This window comes from Ambystoma mexicanum, chromosome 8, assembly GCF_040938575.1.
Source record: "Ambystoma mexicanum isolate Mex_15411 chromosome 8, UKY_AmexF1_1, whole genome shotgun sequence".
NCBI classification, from domain to species: Eukaryota; Metazoa; Chordata; class Amphibia; order Caudata; family Ambystomatidae; genus Ambystoma; species Ambystoma mexicanum.
Window position 1 is genome coordinate 1,055,706,559 of NC_090929.1, and position 19,794 is coordinate 1,055,726,352.

At 46.2% G+C, this 19,794-nt stretch overlaps 1 protein-coding gene across 1 annotated transcript in view; it reads left to right on the forward strand.

Annotated features, from left to right (window-relative positions):
- Window positions 1–19,794, forward strand: part of BMS1 (BMS1 ribosome biogenesis factor) — a 798,176-nt gene that overhangs the window by 296,728 nt on the left and 481,654 nt on the right. Inside the window, exon 11 of the mRNA XM_069611034.1 lies at window positions 14,981–15,082. Within this exon, the coding sequence (XP_069467135.1) occupies window positions 14,981–15,082 (102 nt within the window). The remainder of the gene's footprint in view (window positions 1–14,980; window positions 15,083–19,794) is intronic.

The following is a 19,794-nucleotide window of genomic DNA, read 5'->3' on the forward strand; positions in this document are numbered from 1 at the left end:
TCCCCTTTAACTCTTTCTGAGTTTTCATGTCATAATATACTTATCGATCGCTTCCCCAATGCTTCTAGAGTCAAACTTGTCTTCTAGATTTACTCTAGACGGGCCTGGTAATGACTCGTATTCTGGGAAGAACATCTGTCCTTCCATGCTACTTCTGGCTCAGGATATCTTATCTCCTTTTCTAGGAGATCAAACGTGCTCTCTGCCTTCTTTTATGTTCCACATAGTCGTCAAATTCTTTGTTTCCTTGCTTCCTCTCCGACTCAGTCTTCTTTTATCTTCATAGCCCTTCTCTCGTTTGCCCTGCGGATTTCCTCATCCTTTTGTCTCTGTATTCTCGCTCTGCTTCAATTCTTTTTTGTTCTAAGCTTTCCTGCTCCTCAGTCGCTCTGTCTGTTATCGCGTTTTCTTTGTTCTTTTGCTCTCTTGTTTTCTGGACTGCTCTTCTTGGTATAACTGCTCCCGTCTTTGCCTATACTTCCTTTTTGCTCCTTCGTTTTTCATTCGTTCCTCTTTCCTTATTGTTTTGATCTTGCTTATCTTGCTCATCTTGATCTTCCCGTTGTCTTACATCCTCAATGCTTTTACCATCAAGTTTTAATAAAATCTGACCACCTATCCATTCGTTCTGTAAAAGCGCTATTTCATCAGCCTTGTCTTTCTCCTTTCCATCGTTTTATCTCTCTTCCTATGTCTAGAGATGTACTTGCCTGATCGCGTCCCTCCTTGTCCCTCGGGACCTTAGAGATGACCTCTTTCTCAATATTTTTCTCTGTGCCTTCGTCACTGCTTTGCACAGGTGACTCATATGCCCGGTTGCTATACCCTGTCGCTGCTTTAAACTCCCTTAATGGGTATAATCCATTGTCTTTCTTGCTCTCGTCTATTTTGGTCAGGGGAGCGCAAAGGGCTCCTCACCCCCCTTTTTGCATACATTAAGTATCCAATCTATAAAAGGCACTTCATTCCGCTCTTCAAGGTACATTTTCCAAAGCTTTAAAGTAGCTAATAGCTTCTTTAGCTACTTCCAGTATACACTGCATGCTGATATGTCGTCATATGCTGCAGAACTGACTTTGATAGTGACAGTCCTTGAGGCCACGGCATAAACATTTTATCTGCGGTTCTTTTAACCCATTCCGCACTGTACTGTCTGAGCTTAGATGCATGCTTCGGCAACTGCTTGCAGAGATGCACAAGTGGAGTAACATCCTCCATTCTTAACTCGTCTACTTTTAACTTTGTTTATTCTCAAAGATTTAAAAAGGTACATTTCATAAAAATAATATAATATGAGCGACCACAATTTTTACTTTAATCTTGCTAAAAACAACCATCAGATTAAATTCTAACCAATCAAATAATGTTTTCCACTTATGACGTCATTGTTTATAAAACCACATAAAACAGACAAACTCAACCGGTTACATAAATCTCTTACGATCTTCTCTCTAAGACTCATCTTGCCCTCTAAAAATACTTCAAACGAAATGTAAATTAACCCCTTTGGAACCGTCGTTAATCTGATTCATCGCCTAGAATTCCATTATGGGACTCTGGGTTCAAACTTCTTCTATTGCGTTGTAAAAACGCAGGACAGGGTGTATTCTCTTATCGTGGCCTCTCTCAAGATTATATATTGCTCAGCCACACAAGTCAAAATCTCATTCCCCACATATATAACACTCTTACATTATATTTTATCCCGCCACCCTCCGTTACACTCATCTCCCATGTTTTTGTCAACTCACTCAATTTTAGCACACAGACATCATTTTTTGTCTTCTGACTCTCGGGATCGTCCATCTTTTTTATTGCTCCAACATTCCGATCGATCCGCTTCGCGTGGGAGGGGGATTCTATGCAAACTAGGAGACCCATCACACGCGGTCTTGCAAGATTTCTTTAACATTATACTAACCACTATTTACGTGGAGCTTCACGTCCTTTCAGCCGAACGGCAAACGTTGTCCGATATTTCAGAAACGCAAAAATTTACTCAAATTGATGGCCCTCTAACCATCCTCTCTCTGCTACCAAGTGAACTGGATAACCCATCCCCTTTGATGGGTAGCAATTGCCCTCGAGATGGATGGGGATGCAGTCCTTACTCATACATCAATAATGGAGCCGACTCAGGAAGTTGACAAAAGGAAGTCTGTTTTAATATCCATTATCTCACACAGGGAGCATAACGAACATCAATGCAATCGCTCGATCTTCAAACTCAAAGTACTTAAATAAAAAACGGAGCTTTTATAAGCAATATGTGTCGTCAATGACGATTAAACCACATGTGTACTAACGTCATCCTGCGTGGCAAACTACAAAAACCTATAAGCATGGGCTATTGGTTCTGAGTGAACATCTAAGTATATGTTCCATACTAGTCTAAAAAAGTGTAACTATGTGATTGATTACTTAACATTAGGTGGGGCAACTAAGCCCTCCCCTCCAAACGACTACTATGAACATCACTAAATACACAACGTCCCATTGGTTTATTCAACTACAGGACCACTGAATACGCAGGTCCTCTACAATTGGTTGGCACTCTACCCTCTCAGTATTTTTCCACCTACGTTAGCAGCCTGCAGGCTGGCCATTCAGATGCTGGTGAGGTCACCTTAACTTTAGCTTCTCACCGAGGTCGTCGACGATTTCTCTCGAGGCTCCGCCTCCGAGGGGGTCGTCGACGCTGTCGGCGCCTAGGTCGTCGAGAGACACGCTCGGAGCTCCGGCTTTGAGGCCTGTGTTGACGCCATCAATGCTGGCGGCGCTGCAGCTGACGTCGACGCCGATTCGCTCTACTCGTTCGGTGGTGTCGCAGGAGCCCCGTGGCACAGGGTTAGCTCCTAGAAAGGTTCTGGCTAAGGTCAGGCATAGGTTTGGTTCCCAGGTGTCTTCCTCTCACTGCCTGGAGTACATTTCAGAGGGCGATGAAGGCTCTGATGAAGGCTTGGTTCTGGTTACGGTACCAGATGAGCTTATCTCTGGCCATAGCCAGTTTGATGACCTGAGAAAGTCACTGCATGATGCCAGTGGACTAGACCCCTCTCCGGAGGTGGAGTTTTGTAGGCCTGAGCCTGGCACTCATGCCGATTCTTCATACTGGCGCCTTATGTCTCGGGTCACCGAGTACTTGGGTTGGTCAGCTCCCCCAGGGGAGTTCATTCAGGATGATCTCATGGACATCCTTGATATTGGTCCCCCCACTGACCCGGTATTACCGTTTCATATGGCTCTGCAGAGAAGGGTGGCAGCGGCTTGGACTGCTCCGGAGAGTCTCCCGGCAGTGGGCAAGTCTTTGTCGCGAAAATACCGTCCGGCCAGTAGCGACCCCTGCTACTTGTCCAGGCACCCCACTCCGGAGAGTTTGGTGGTGCAGGCGGCTACGGCCCTGGCAAAGCAGGCGTCGTATCCTGCCATCCCTCCGGATAGGGACGACAAACGTTTTGACGGCTTGGCAAAGAAAGTGTTTTCTTCAGGGGGTATGGCGCTTCAGGCGGCCAACTCCATATGTGCCTTGTCTCGTTTCACACACACTCTGTGGAACTGTGTTGCATTAGCGGCTGAACATATTCCTGAAGGGGATGAACAGGATGGTTTCCTTGCTATGGTTCAGGATGTGAGGCCGTTCAGTCGGGTATGGACATGGCAGATTGTTTCAGCCGGTCCATGGCGGCGAGCACCGTAATACACAGGTTTGCGTGGTTGCGGAAGTCTGGGTTTGCTCCTGATGTGCAGCCCCGGCTCCTCAACATGCCCTTTGACGGTGAACATCTTTTTGGCAGCAAGGCTGACGAGAGCCTTGAGAGGTTGCAGACCTCCAAAGCTGCAGCGAAGTCGTTGGGCGCTGCAGTTCGACAACCTCCGCCTTTTCGTCCTAGGGGACAACAATGGAGGGGAGGTTCCTTTCGCTATTACCTGTCCTTCAGTAAAGCTGGAGGAGCTAGCAGTCAAAGAGGCCACCGTAAGAGTGCCAGAGGTGGAAAACAGGGTACTCGAGGTGCCAAGGCCGCTCAGTCAGTTGCTTCTTTGCCCTCAGGCAACACCGCAGCCGCTACCACTCAGTCATGAGGCCAGGTCCCATGGTTCGCCGGATGGGGGAAGGCTGGCGCAGCATCTTGTAGAGTGGCGTGCCATTACTTTAGATGTGTGGGTTCTGGAGATCATAACCCATGGCTACTGTCTTCCCTTTCAGCAGAGGCCTCACGACAATCCAGCTGGGAACCTCTCTTTGAAGAGTCCGGATCCGCTCCTTGCGCAGGAAATAAAAGCCCTGCTGGAGAAAGGCACCATAGAACTGGTGCCTGTAGCGGAGTGGAACAAGTGATGGTATTCCCCTTATTTTTTGATTTCGAAGAAAGACTGGGGATTGAGACCTATCATGGACTTGTGCGGTTTGAACAAACTCCTCAGGAAGGACAAGTTCAAGATGGTTACTCTCAAGTCCTCCAGGCCCTTCAACTTCAGGACTGGTTGGTGTCTCTCGACTTCAAGGACGCTTACTTCCATGTGCCGATCCATCCCAAGCACAAGAAGTACCTGAGGTTCGCGGTTGGTGACTCGCACTTTCAGTTTCGGGTCCTGCCGTTCGGATTGACCTCCGCCCCGAGGGTTTTCACCAAGCTCATGGTGGTGGTGGCAGCGCATCTCAGGAAAGGGGGGATTCACGTCCACCCCTACCTAGACGATTGGTTGATCCCGAGCAAGTCTTGGATCATCTGTCCGTCACCTGCCACTCCCTTCACAAGCTGGGCTTCTCCCTCAATTTAAAGAAGTCCCATTTGACGCCAACACAGCGGCTCCAGTACATCGGAGCAGTGCTCGACACATCCCTGGGGCAGTGTTTTCCTCCCCAGGTGAGGGCTCTTCATATTCAGCAGATGGTGCACAAGTTTCAACTTGCCCAGAATCTCCCAGCGTCTGAGTTCTTGAGACTGCTCGGCCTCATGGTGTCCTGCATTCTTCTGGTGCCAGAGGCTCGTCTGCGGATGAGATCTTTGCAGTGGGCACTCGAGCTCCAGTGGTCTCAGTCCTCTGGCAGGCTGTCGGACCCTGTTCAGGTGCCGCCCTCGGTCGCCCAGGACCACCTGTGGTGGGCCGTCGAAGGCAATCTGATGAAGGGGGCCCCATTTTGGTAGCCCTGGCCGGAGGTGACGAACGTGACGGACGCATCCCTCACGGGATGGGGAGCTCATGCCAACGAGTTGACAGTCAGCGGTCGTTGGTCTCTGTCGGAGTCCAGACTCCATATCAATATTTTGAAGCTGAGGGCCGTCAGGCTTGCCCTGAAGGATTTTCTGCCGACTGTGCGAGGAAAGAGTGTCCTGATTCTAACGGAAAACATGGTGGCCATGCACTACCTCAACAAAAAGTGGGGGCAGGGTCACTGCCTCTGTGCAGGGAGGCGATGCAGCTCGAGTTCTGGGCCATCCAGCAGGAAGTTTCGATCTCGGCTGTTCATCTGGCCAGAGACGACAACAAGACGGCGGACGCTCTGAGCAGGCAGAGCATGATCTCTCACGAGTGGGAGCTGGCTCAGGAGATTCTCCTGGAGATATTCGCCCTTTAGGGGACCCCTCAAGTGGATCTCTTCACCTCCAGTGTCAACCGGAAGTGCGAAAGGTTCTTCTTGCGGGAATTTCCTTCAAAAGGAGCCTTAGGAGACGTGTTTGTGGTGGAGTGGTCATTCCCACTGCTGTACAAGTTTCCTCCAGTCCCCGTCATCCCGCAAGTTACAGAGGTTCGGTTCCCAGATGATCCTCATTGCTCCGGCGTGGGCCCGGAGGACGTGATACCCGGACCTTCTCGACTTGTCCATCTGCCCTCCACGTCGTCTTCCCTACCGAGACGATCTGCTCTCACGGGAGGAGGGTCAGGTTCTCCATCCAGTGGTCAGATCCCTCAACCTTCACGCTTGGCTTCTGAAAGGTTGAGGTATAAGGATTGGGACCTCCCTGAAGACGTGATGGAGGTGTTGCTCTCGGCCAGGCGGCCGGCAACAAAGTCTCTGTACTGTGGTTCAGGCTACTCCCCCTGGTTCTTTTTTTCATTTTGATAGACAGGAGAAAGTTCTGTGACTGGTGCAGAGTTAAAAATGTGGATCCTTTTGAGTGTGACATTCCCATGGTTCTGTCTTTTTTTGCTTTCTTTGGCCCACAGGGGCTTGCAAGAGGGGAACCATACCAAGAGGTGATAGAAACACCAACCAAGTGAAGGGAGGCGGACTTGCCCTCATCTTCAGAAACACCTACGACATTAGTCATTCAGGATGCTCAATTTCCCTCTGCCGAATCCCTGTCCATCAAACTGCCACTATCACCTAACCACACAGCAACAGTGCACCTTATCTACCGACCACCAGGACCCATTTCCTCATTCATAGAGGATATTGTATCCCTTGTATCCACCAACACTCAACCTAATTCACAAACTATCCTACTAGGGGACTTCAACATTGGTTTTAATGACCCCACGAATAATAATGCCAGTGATCTAGCTAACGCCCTATCAGACTTGGGTCATACCCATATTATTCATGAGCCCACACATATCAAAGGAAGCACATTGGACTGGCTCACCAACCTTAACTGCTCGATCGATCTTCTCTCCAATGATCCATATATTTGGTCGGATCATCATAAAATAACCTTTTCCATCAAAGCCAACACACAACACCCTGCTCCTATCATTGCTTCAGCCACCCGCACTAGAAATAAGAAAGACATTACACCAGATAAACTCCTACCGCTATTACTTCCCCTTCTTGACAATGTGGCCACCTCCGACGCCACAGTCTTAGTAGACTTTTACAATCAGGCAATACTGAAAGCCTTGAATACCATCGCCCCCCCTAAAATTGCGGAAACCTAAACCACAACGTCATCTGAATACATGGTTCACGCCGCATCTTAGAGAACTACGTAAAACTAAGAGAACTGCAGAAGCACATTGGAAAAAGCGCCCTTCAGTAAATAATAAAAATGAACTAATTCTAGCAACTTCTAGCTATAAACAAGCTATTATACTTGCCAAAAAAGACACCTATAACAAAAGGATTGAACAAGCGGAATCTAAAACAAAAGAACTTTTTAAGATTCTAAAAGAATTAGAATCCCCGATTGCCCCTATTGATAAATGTGTCACAGATCCACTATGGTGCAGCAACATCCAGAAGGCACTTCTAGATAAAATAGCCTGTTTACAATCTAAAATCAATGCGAAAAAAGACCTGTTACTCGCTGACCCTGATCACAAACAACTTCCTAACAAGTCACCTACCTTTGTGCCAACATGTAAACCATTTAGTTTCTCACCCCTCTCAATTTGGGAAATAGAAAACATCATTAGGAAACTTAAACCATCGAATTGCCAAGGCGACGCTTGTCCTGCTCCGATTATCAAAGCAGCAGCTCATGAACTGGCACCATTCATTACTAACCTCATCAACGCCTCCTTCAAAACGGGAGTAGTGCCTGATGACCTAAAAGACGCCTGGGTCATCCCACTAATCAAAAAACCCACTCTTGACCCAGCCAACCCGTCTAACTATAGGCCGATAACAACTGTACCCTTCTTACTAAAGATACTAGATAGAGCAGCCTACCTGCAAATACAGGCTTATCTAGAAACAATCAATCTTCTGGGAATAAGGCAATCCGGCTTCCGACCTAGACATGGCACAGAAACTGCCCTAATAGATCTCGCTACTCAGATTCAAATTTTAAAAGACAATGGAAAACTAGCACTGCTCTTATTGCTTGATCTGTCAGCAGCTTTTGACTTGGTCAACCACCAAACGCTTTGCCACCACCTGAAATCTGCAGCTCACTTTTCCGACGCAGCCACTGCCTGGATCATCTCCTTCTTGGCTAACAGAACCATGAGGGTCTATTCTCCTACTGACTCGGCTGAACCCTCACCAGTCCCGTGTGGTGTCCCGCAAGGCTCTTGCGTGTCCCCAACGCTCTATAATGTATTTACGAAGCCCCTTTTCGATATCCTTGACTATCTGGGTGTCACGTATACTAATTATGCGGATGACACCCAGATACTCATTCCTATCTCTGGCGACTATGAAACTGATAGCAAAACCCTCAATGAAATATACGCAGTAATACAAGCGTGGATGGCACACCATGGACTTTGTCTCAATGATGAAAAAACTGAGTTGATTATCCTTGGTACTCACGCTAAACTAAAAAAACTAAATACTGCTTTCAAATCGTTCACTATTGATGGTAACCCCATCCCTGTCTCTAATAATACTAAAACCCTTGGTATCTACCTCGATGCCACATTATCCTTCACCAAACAAACCAATGCAGTAGCGTCTTCAGCCGCCTACACATGTAAACTTATTACCGCTTGTAGGCCGTTTATCTCCACTCCCAACTGCATCACTCTTGCTAGAACGTTAGTCTTGCCCAAAGTAGATTATTGTAATGCCCTATACTTAGGCACTAGCCGCAAAAATATTCACAAACTACAAGTAACTCAAAATAACGCCATTAGGGCAGCCCTCAACATCCCTAAGAAGTCGCATATCTCTGAGACTAGATGTAATCTGCATTGGCTTCCTATAGAGCACAGAATATCCCTCTAAGCTCTGGCCCTTACCCACAAAGCCAGGGCTAACCTCGCACCATCCTACATCTCTAACCAACTTACCCCACACACATCTACAAGACCACTTGGAACAGCTCAAGTTTAACACTATGTCTATACCAAGATTCAAACTCCATAACTCGGGAGGAGTTAGTTTCCCTGTACAAGCCTCAAAGCTATGGAACGCTCTACCTGGTCCAATCAGGTCTGTAACCTCCTTCAACATATTTAAACTCAACACCAAACGTTGGCTTAATGGCCTGGACACATTGACAGCTTAACATCTTAGAGCTTAGATTTACTGCCTACCTACTGTACATATTGTAAATAATATTACGATCTCTCACCTTCTGCCCACCGCCTTAATTGCAACATGTATGCTTGTACCTGTAATACCAATGTATGTATTTATTTGTAACCGCAACTATTGCCTACTGCTTGCTAATGTAACTGTACTCTTATGTAACATGATCAAAAAACGTACGCGCCCGTATGCCCCCGGGCCTGGTTGCGCTTTATAAATAAACCAAATACCAAATACCAAATACAAATACCATTAAAGGTTACCTGACGGCGCTGTCCATATTTAAGAGCTCGTCTGAAGAATGTTCCTATTTTAAGATTCCTTTAATTTCTCAGTTTTTGAAAGGGCTCACTAATGTGTTCCCTCCGTCACCTTTTCTGGCGCTCGGTTGGGATTTGAACCTTGTTCTTAAGTTTCTTATGGGTGCTCCGTTTGAACCTTTGCATTCTTGCCCTTTGAGATTAACTCTGAAAACTGTGTTTTTGGTTGCGGTTACTTCCGCTCTCAGAGTGAGGGAGTTACAGGCACTTTCAGTTAGGCCACCCTTCACTGTGTTTCATAAGGACAGGGTTGTCCTTAGAGTTGGTCCTTCCTTTCTTCCGAAGGTGGTTTCGGAATTTCATTTGAGCCAGAAGGTTGTTCTTCCGGCGTTCTATCCTCCTCCACATCCTGGTAAGGAAGAGGAGAGGCTCCATAGGCTTGATCCTAGGAGAGCGTTGAGCTTTTATATTTCGCGCATGTCCCGGGTCAGAGTGGACAATCAACTTTTCATTGGTTATGCTGGAAAGCGTTTGGGACAAGCTGTGACGAAACAGACTTTGTCTCGTTGGATTATTTTAGCTATCTCTGAGTGTTACCGCTTGGCGGGTAAGGACCCTCCGGCTGGCTTGTGGGCCCATTCTACCAGGGGAGTGGCTGCGTCTACTGCCCTACAGAGGGGTGTTCCCATTTGTCACATTTGTGATGCAGCCACCTGGGCTTCAGTACATACTTTTGTACGTCACTACTCCCTCGATTCCATCCGAGGGCAGGATCTGGCCTTTGGCAAGGCAGTCCTTTATTCCGCAATTGGATTGGGCATGCTAAATTTGTGTTCTAAATTCTTTTCCCACCTCCTTGCTTGGTACTGCTTTGGGAGTCTGTCATAGATATGGACTACGTCGGAGGACCCAATCCCCTCGAAGAACAAGTTACTTTCTTACCTGGTAACGTTCTTTCGATGGGATGGTCCGACGACGTATTCCATATCGCTCCCTCACTACCTTCTCCGCTGCAGAATTTCTTTTGCGATTGCAGCTTGCGTTCCGCAAGGCCTTGTGTGTCTGGCTGGCAGAAAACTGGTGGCACACGTTCTGGGGGGAAAAAAACTACAACTGGGGCTACGGGCATTGGGCGTCCTACTTATCACATCGGGTGACGTCGGCCATCGGAGGAGGTCCTCGGGGATGGCGCATCAACGTCATCGACGCAGGACGCAGACGCCGAAGATTTTCCGAAGCAGCACAGCTGTGGACATTACCTGTCATAGATATGGAATACGTCGTCGGACCATCCCATCGAAAGAACGTTACCAGGTAAGAAAGTAACTTGTTGTTCTGCTTTTTAACTGCTACACACTGAACTGAGGTCTTTTGGTACTGTCCAACCTGCTATAATATGTTAGTGGAAACATCCCTAGTTCTCTCGTTCCTATATATGTATATGTTGGTGCTTGCTGCAGTCTATTCACTATAAGCTTAAAGCTAACTTCACAATTGCTTTGCTGCTTGCGTTTCTTCTGCATCTGTACACGTTTAAAATAACTTGATATCTTCATCTGTTTCTGTGGCATAAGCTTCTTCACCTTGATCCCAAGATGCCACTTATCCTTGATACTTTCTTGATGCCTTATAGAATATCCACATTCTCTCGTCACTGCATCTCTTCTATGTACGTCATCTCAGCTTCATGTAACATATACGAACAACGGTAAATGATGTTACCATTCATCCTTGACAATTATTGGCTCTGTTTCTTCAGGGATTTCATTCAAATGACCATGTTTTCTTGTATGTAGATATGGTTTTCTCAATGGTTACCTTGGCTCCCCGATTTTCTTAGGTACTGGCATTTTCACTGTTAGGCCGAGTCCATACTCTGCTCTTTGACAATTCAGCTGCCCCCTGTACGTCACATAATCTGGCTTCCAATCTATAGGTAACACAGCAAGACGTTTAAAGTGGGGGTACTTGGCTCCTCTTCTACAACTCCTTTTTCCGACTCCTTACTCCAGTACGCCACACATGGTAGCCCAAAATGGAGCTGGTCAGTCCACTGTGTGGGCGAGGGACAATTCCGAAGGCTCCTGGATCGTGAGTTGAGACTGGTTGGTCCCACCATTCCAAAGTATTGAAGCGCAGGGCTTCACCGAACAGCAGCAAGAATGGTCCCCAGGCCTCTTCAGGATTAGTCAGCAGGTCTTCCGCCATCCGCACAGCTACACATGATACTTGGCTCCTCTTCTGAAATGCTGGAATGGCTACAGGACTCCTCCTTATCCTAAATTCAGGTGAATGAGCAAACCGAGCCCATCACACGAAAGGATCTTCACCACTCGTTCACAACAGCAATGGTCCATTCGGGGACCACCGTGGAACTGACTCATGTGTGCACATTAGACTCACTGGCACCAGTTTGTGGTTTAGAACTAGACTGTCCCAGCCCGCTTCCTGTGCCCATGCACACATGGCATGCACTAGCCCGCAAAAACAGCAGCTTGCTTGGGCAAATGCATGACCATAAAAGGGAATTCCTGACCCGAGAAGGCAGGAAGAAGGCCAAAGAACAAAATGGGCAAAGAACAAGTGAAACATCTCTTTGCACGGACATCTTGGACCATTATCTACTGTTAGCACATTCGCATTTACTGCGTTTGGCTACTAATTAAAAATACAGCTAAAATTGTAAAAATGGAACTGCTGCCACCAGCACATTCTTTAGGCACATTTAAAAGTATCTAGAATTCCCTTTGGTGTAAGTCTAGGGTGATAACAAAAGTATCCCCACTGCATTGAAAGATTCTGTGTGCAATATGAAAAGGTTACCCAAACAGGTGACATGTCAAAAGACAAAAAGGGAAACCTAGTTTCGGAGTACTGACAGTCTGAAGGGCTAGTCAGTTTCCCCATAACAAATTAGCAGAAGGCCATTGAAGTGAAGCCTTCACTTGTCTGCAAAAAGTCAGGACAAGGTGTGAAACAAAAGCACAATGTTTGGGGGTCCATAGAATATGGAGGGAAAGTCTCCTATAAGCAAAATCTTTAACTTGTAGCAATAGGGCCTATTAAGTTAAAGGCATGGTCTAGTAAAACATTTTATTTAAAAAATAGATAGGCAACATAAAAAAAAATACTAGCATTCTCTTTTTTAAAACTTCCTACCGAGATTCAGCTGCAGCTTTCCTGCTCTGGTCTCCGGTCCCCGTCCTCCGCGTACAGCACTAATGAAGGGAAAGCCACCCAGCGGTAGCTTTTGTTTACTACAGCTGGCTGGCTTTTCCTTCATTAGTGCCGCAAAAGCCAGCACGGGAGGGCATCCATTTCACAAAATGGATGCGCCCATGTGCTTGCTTTTGCGAATTTTGAGCTTGAATAGCTCAAAATTTTACATAGGAAGTTTTAAAAAAGAGAATGCTAGTATTTTTTTTTTTTTTATGTTGCCTATCTATTTTTTAAATAAAATGTTTTACTAGACCATGCCTTTAATGTCCGTGAGTCCAATTCTTTTTTCTGCCCTGCCACACTAGTTACAGACCTACCAATCCACAAGCTGTATGGGCTGTCATGGGTTTTGGGGCCACCCTGATTGGGTGGTCACCAAAACCTTTGTTTGAGTCCCCTTTGAGTGTTTGAACGTCTGGCTTTTGCTCTGTCTCTTCCTCAACTTTGCTCAATTCTGCTAGTTTCTACTGGACTTTATGCAGGTTCCCCTTATCTCTGGTTTTGTTTCTTAGTTGTTTGCCTTTCTTCCCGGGCTGTTCTGGTCCTCCTGGCTGGTGAGCACAGGGGTCCTTGTGCTGGAACGGTTTCTGGGCTGTTTTCCTGCTGCTTCCCCCGAATTACTGCATGGGTCATACACCTTTTGGAATAGTATGCAACAATCGTCCAAAAGGGTTATCGAACACCATTACCCATGACCTGCTGTTCATCTGTGCCATCCTTGAGCATCTCCACCATTGACCCCCATGAGCGGGCCTTTTTTTGACTTGCTAGCTACCCCATATTGCCCTTCAAACCGATCAAAACTCCTTGGTCTGGTTTGTGCACCTTCTGGAATGCCACCGGTCATTGATTTAGCTTCTGGCTGGTGGGCTACACTCCTTTTAAAAGCTGATTGTTCTTCTAATGGGTCATCTGGGTCATTGTTAGTCCAGAGTTTAAGTCCCTGGATGACTGGATCCGGCAAATTGCACTTGTAGCGAAAACCTGTATTTATCAAGTTACTTCACTGTTTCTTGGATCTTCTTTTCGAGATCTGTCGGTGTGAGCACATATGTTGTGTTCTGGGCTTGTGGGTTATTCATGATCCTTACCATCTGTGGGGATCAGTGGTCCATGGTCGCTTGGGTTTACAGGCCTCCTTCAACTGCCCTGCTCCATTGGCTTCCAGTGTAACTGAATCCTGCTTTACTTCCTTTTTCCCTGGATCTTCTGGTGCTCGAACCTAGAACTGGCGCTCTTTTTGAAGATCTCCTCTGAAGTCCTATGGGATGGGTCTTAATTTTCACTGCACCCTGCAGGGTGGACCACAGACTTGCCAGATTTTATTTTATAAGCGCAGTTCTACCCATCTGATTTGCCTTGTTGCTTTCTGTGGGGAACCTTTTCTCAGCTACTAAGCTGCTCAAACGGTGACTCTTAAAGGCTATCACATGAATAGTGACCTTGGTCCCTGAAATGTACTGCTGAGAACTAGAATTGTAGCTTGTATTCTTGATTTTTCCTAGTGACTTTTAAATCCTTGTAATCCACTGCTGCCTAATGACATATAGAAGCATAGTATGCTACTGTGGTTACTTTGTGTCCAAAAGTGTGTTGGGACTGAAATGGGACCTATTAGGTTTGATACTGTAAGCCTAAGCCTATTTTGAATCTTGGTTGGTCCTCTGGGTCCTGTTGTGATTTGATGTTCCCTCATTTTCTTCTACGCCCTACATTGAGCATATGGTGTACATCTGTAAAAGTGACTTTACTGTCTTGTTTTGGTGTGTAAATTACTGTGACTATCCATGTATGTTTGTGGATCGTGAATGACTCAATAATGAATTTTGCTGGTGTTCTGAGATACCGTTTTCTCCTTTTTTCCTTTTTTCCATTACAAAAGTACTGAGTTTACCCCCAGGTCTAAGTCATACACTTGGCTTAGTAGTGGGAAGGGTCTGTTGAGGGCCCCTTTACTGTTTTATATATATAATGCGTTACTGTTTCACAGCTCAAGTACCTTTTTGGTCTATATGTGTAATCCTTTATTAAGAAGTATGTTTTTCAGTATCTGTATGGTGTACTGCTGGTATGTCTCTTGGGAACCCATCTGTACCCATCGGCAAGCCTTCTTGCATTCAATGTGTGAAGCCAGACTCTTCTGCAGTACCTACTCATTTTGAGAGTCTGATATATCTTTTGAATGGGAAACTTAAAACCCTTGGGATAGATTATTTTACCGCCCACAACTATGGACTTCAAAAACACCTTCACAGTTGTCCAAAACATCTGAGAACTGCAGGTTGTCCACTTCTGTCCTATGTTCTGTGAACGAGCTGGTGATACTAATAGTCAACTTATTTTGGAGTGTACATTTGGTTGAATTTTAAAGAAATGTGATTACAGTGAAAAGGGTTTGTTTAGAGTCGAGGGGTTTACCATGCTCCCCTTTGACTCAATGCAAACTTAGCTCATGTTTGTTTTTCTTACATCCCAGTAATCCTTTGACTTTCTGACACCATTTGGTGCTGCAACATACCACAACGTGCTGAAAACATACGTTGCTACTCTCAACTAACTCTAATTCTCCCATTCTGTCTTTTAGGGGCACTGAAGTGGAAGGAGGGGTTAGCCCAGAGGGCAGCTGAAAATTTTCTGCGGCAGCAGCAGTCCACACCCAACCTTCGCAAGCTCATTTATGGAACAGGTAAGGTGGATAGATCATCAGTTTAAAGAAAAGTTCACTGCTTTCTGGAATTCTGGAAGCAGAGATTTTTGGTTGGATTGATAAGTGTCCAGTAAAATTTTCGTAGTAATGATACATCTTCCTGACCACAGTCAACCCCAGAACATTTTGATTTTACTGGTGGATTATTTCTTCTTATACCTCTTGAGTGGGAACCATTTCCCACACTCAACAGAATCTTTTACTAATTTTATAGGTGTCATTTTTAAGACGCTCCATAGTGTCTTTTAAAAGTTATCCTCTTTGACAACATTTTGCCAATAAGTGCCTATTGTTGCTGGGTTTCTCTAGGGGCTCCCCTTCTAGCTTTCTCGGGTTAACCTTGTGAGAACTACAGTTCCTAAGGGTAGAAAGGATCTTTGGATCCCTTCTACATTTTATTACGTGAGACCAACACCCCCACCTTATGTGGAGTGCTGGGGAGATACTGAGTATCCCCTTTCTCATTTTAAATGTAACATTTATGTTTACAAGGATAAAATTACCTTTTAATGGCGGTGGCAGTGCATTTTTTTTATTAATTTGGTGCACCTTTACCGCATGCTGTTTGCACATCCCCGGGAAAGGCACCCATGGGTGCTCATTTTACCAAAATGTTCCTCATCTTTTTTTTTTTAGCCATTTTGGTGTTCTTTGTCCCTTCTTATTCCTTCCCCTGACCTCCAGGGCGGGAGATGCCTTTGTGTGATTTTTTTTTTTTTATTTTTAAATCTTTGGCGCGAGTCCTGTGGACTCCATGCCCAGGCTCTATACTGTCTGTGAAGACGGTAAGCAAGGGAGGAGTCCAAAACTCTGCAGCCCTTTGTCTTCCAGCCTGAGTGTGAGATTTCAGTTTAAACTGGAAGGCTGGCTGTCCTGAAAGGATTGCCAACTCCCCAAGTTTCAATATTGCAAGGCTTTTCGATTGGCTGGATTCCTGCTTAAAAGTCAGAACCTGGAAGCTAACGAGGTAGTTGACCACTAGTTACAGTTCGTATGTTGTGTTTCTTTCCATGGAGATTTTAAACCGATATTGATTTCTGTGCTTTTGAAGGTGTAAGGGCAGCATGTGCAATGGCCACACGGATGGTGTCCACTGATATCTGGTAAGCCCCGTTGCTGGGGAAATGTGTGTTGTTTCATTGGCCTTGTGCTAATGTCGTTCCGGGTGATGTGTTCTTTCAGGTTTCTACTCCTTTTAAACGCTATGATGGGTCTATGTAGGAATTGTGCTCTTTTCTCCAGAATATTCCAGTTTTTAACGATAATCTTCTTGATTCGATTAGATAGCTGACTGTAGGTATTAACAAAAACTAGTTTGTTACTTTGTCGTTTTTCTCCTCAGTGCGTTCTATGTTCCAAGAGAGCTTCCCTATGGTTGTTACTAGTCCTTTTGAGGGCTGGGATGGTGACTGTATCCGGATACGCACGTTGTTTCATCTTCAGAGCCTCTCTTTTAAAGTCCATTTTGTTAGTGCTGTTCCTTTTTAAATGAAGGAATTGACCCAGGGAAAGGTTGTCACTCACGTGGCGAGGGTGGAAGCTGCTGTAATGTAAGGCAGAGTTTTTGTCTGTGGGCTTGTTGAAAGGTTTTATATACAGGATTTGATTAACCGAATCAACTGAGATTGTAACGTCCAGGAAGTTAAGAGCTTCACTACTGAAGCTCGATGTGAACTTTAAAAAACGATTTTGGGTGTTGATCCAGAGACAGAGATTCTGTAGTTCTCCAACATGGGGTCTGGCATGGATTCACATGCTCAGGAATATTCCCCATCGTCAGACTGGGAATCCTCGGTAAAAAGAAAAAAGAACAAAATCAGCTTCATTTTTGAACTGTCTTTCTCCTAATAACCAATCGCTGGTCTCTGGGTCACACTGTTCTCTGGGCCAAGCTATACAAAACAGGGCATCTCCCACAACCCAAACCCTGGCGAGAGCTTTCTATGGCAGATTGAGCCAAATGTGGTCGATCAGAAGACAGACTAGAGTTTGCCATTTCAACAAGTATTTATTTAACCTAAATAAGTAAATGCCTGACTTTCCCTACTCTCAAGAGTTTTTCTACCTAACAAAACTAAACTAGGTTGCTCGCCGTCCGTTCTATAGTCCAAAGTAACAATCTGTACTGTGTCCAAAACTAGTCAATGCTGACCCTTCCACTTATATCGAACAATTTAAGACAAGGAGAATGACGTCCTTCTCCTGGGGCTTGCTTTCCAGCAATGTCCTTTTCAGTATAGGATCTACAAATGGCGCTTAGCTATTTCTTGTACCAGTTAATTCAGTTCTCGTCTGGGATTTTTCCACATCCCTTTCTTTACCTTACCTTGCCTTGATTTCTTATAGTCCTCTTTGACAATTCGGTAGATTGCGTCACTTCTCCCCAGTGGGGAGCCCTTCCCTGTGAGGCTAGAGAGGTGAGGCCACTACCCAGTAGTCTTCTAGGGGTGGTCGGAAGTTTGACCTCACTGGGAGAGACTGGACTCTCATTCCGTGAAGGAACTCCTTAAACTCTGTTCCCTTGGGACCAAATCACAGTCAGAAATTCCTCGATAATACTGTCTGTTATGGTAATGTCTCCAGTCTTTGATTCACCAATTAATATAACCTAGATGAAGAAGAGCCAAGGAAACTTGAGTAATAACAGGTTGCCTGACCATACTACTGAGAAGAGTTGGCCCATAGGAGTCATGAAGATTACAGCACCAACAATACAGCAGGGCCTTGAGGATCCAGCTACAGGCAGTAAAGATTGAGAAAGGACTGGCAAATGGAGAGAACAGCCAGCGTGAAATCAGCCCAGCACAGGAAGTGTGAACCTGGGAACACAAAGCTGCAGATACTGACCCCCGGTGGCGGGGACATCTAGGAACGGTCGACGGAGCTCTGTGGTCGAGGCCAAGCTCCTGCCCAGTGGAAGGAAGAGAAGCCAGCAGTGGCGTGACCTCTGGGAGGTGGACTGTGTCGTCCTGTAACTACACCAGAGCCCTGTGGCACAGGTCTTTGCAGAGCAGCAAGGACGGAGCTGGGAGCGGAGTGACAAAGGCACGAAGCAGTGAAGCAACACGAGGCAGCCCATCACCTCGGGAAGAACCGGCATTGTAATCCGGACACACAACAGGTAACTGGAGTAGTGGGACACCTGCTAAGGGATTGGGGCAGCTCCAAAAGTGAGCTTCAGGAGTGATTTCCTTAATCAGTAGTGACATTCTGAGAACCAAGAGCCAAGAAAACCTCAGGATGCATCTCTCTCATGACAGTAGTGATACCCAGGGAACCACGAGTCAAGAAAGCATCAGGAGAAATCTCCCTCATCACAGTAGTGATAATCAGAGGATCACAAGTGTATCGGGAGGATTCGCCCTAATCCTAGTGGTAATCTAGTTAAGATTAATGAAGACACTAAACAACAAGAGCTATCTTGAGATAATCTTCATAATGTCAGAGGACAGGAAAGAATTGCTGGAATTTCAAAGCAAGCTTTCAGAAGCCCTTGGGAAGAAGTAAAGAGACTTTTGAGGACTATTGCTAAAGTATATCCCAAGACGGCCCTCTAGTATGTTAGCGCTGGGTCAGGAGAAAAGGAGTCTGTAACGCTCACCTGGTTCCCACGGGGGCGCTGGTCTAGTCTGGATTGCTGTGGCCTCTTCTAGCGTGATGCGCAGGACCCGGAACACCGATTGGACAAGGCCTCCAAATCGTGCTTGCCTGGCCCGTAGGAATATCCTTCTGCAGATGAGAAAGGGGATTAACAGTCTGCAGAATAGTGTGCTAGCTCCCCCCTTTCCCCCTTCGTTCCTCTCTAACTTCCTCCAAACCCCGGTTTAAGCTCACCTTATGGTTTGGAAGGATGAACTCTCCATCCTGCTTCTGGTGCAGGGGCGCACGTTCGTCCAGTTACTTCACTGGTTTTCAGAATGGCGCTGGCAAAATCCACTTGACTTTCCTGAGCGATGCGCCGTAAGTATGAAAGTTCAAAGTTCAAGTGAGGCCCCCTTTATGTTGTCTTTCTAACCTGTGATCTGTCCTTTATTTCAGGTGCAGAATGAAGGCGATGCATCGAGGGGTTAAACTGCCGAGGTGAGTAGTGATGAGGGCGATCCCTCTAAATGTCCTTATCATTCCCCAGAAATGTCTCTTGTCCTTTCCCCATAGGGGCCGGGGTACGGTACCTGCCAACGGGGCGGCGCCGACCCGAAATGTGGAAGAAAAGCCGGTAAGTATTATGGCTGTTAATCAGGCTTTCCTTCTGTGTTCCTTCTGCTCACCTTTTGTTTCTTCCTCTCTCCCCTAGGTGCAGAGATGTGGCGTCCGATGCTGACAGCCGCGATGGAGCCGGGAGATGTCTCGAGGACAGGCGAGTGAAGCGTGGCGCTGCAGCGAGCAACGCAATGCTTTTAAATGGAAGTCTTTCTTCAGGGATGCTGGCGAGAAGATTCCAGATGCAGGTAAGAAGTTTGAAATAGTCCTTGGTTTTCACCTTTCTCTTCTCTTCCTTCCTTGCAGGTCTTCCAAGTTCGAGGCGGGCGTGGCTGGAGTCCAGGAGCAGGAGCAGACACGGTGAGCGTTAAGCTGCAGGAAGCAGAACAACGCGAAGCATGAGCTGCTGTCTGGGCGTGGCTTAAATAGCCTCCAAAGAAGTCCCAGGTATGTATCCTTCCCCAACTAGGTATGTATCCTTCCCTGGCCAC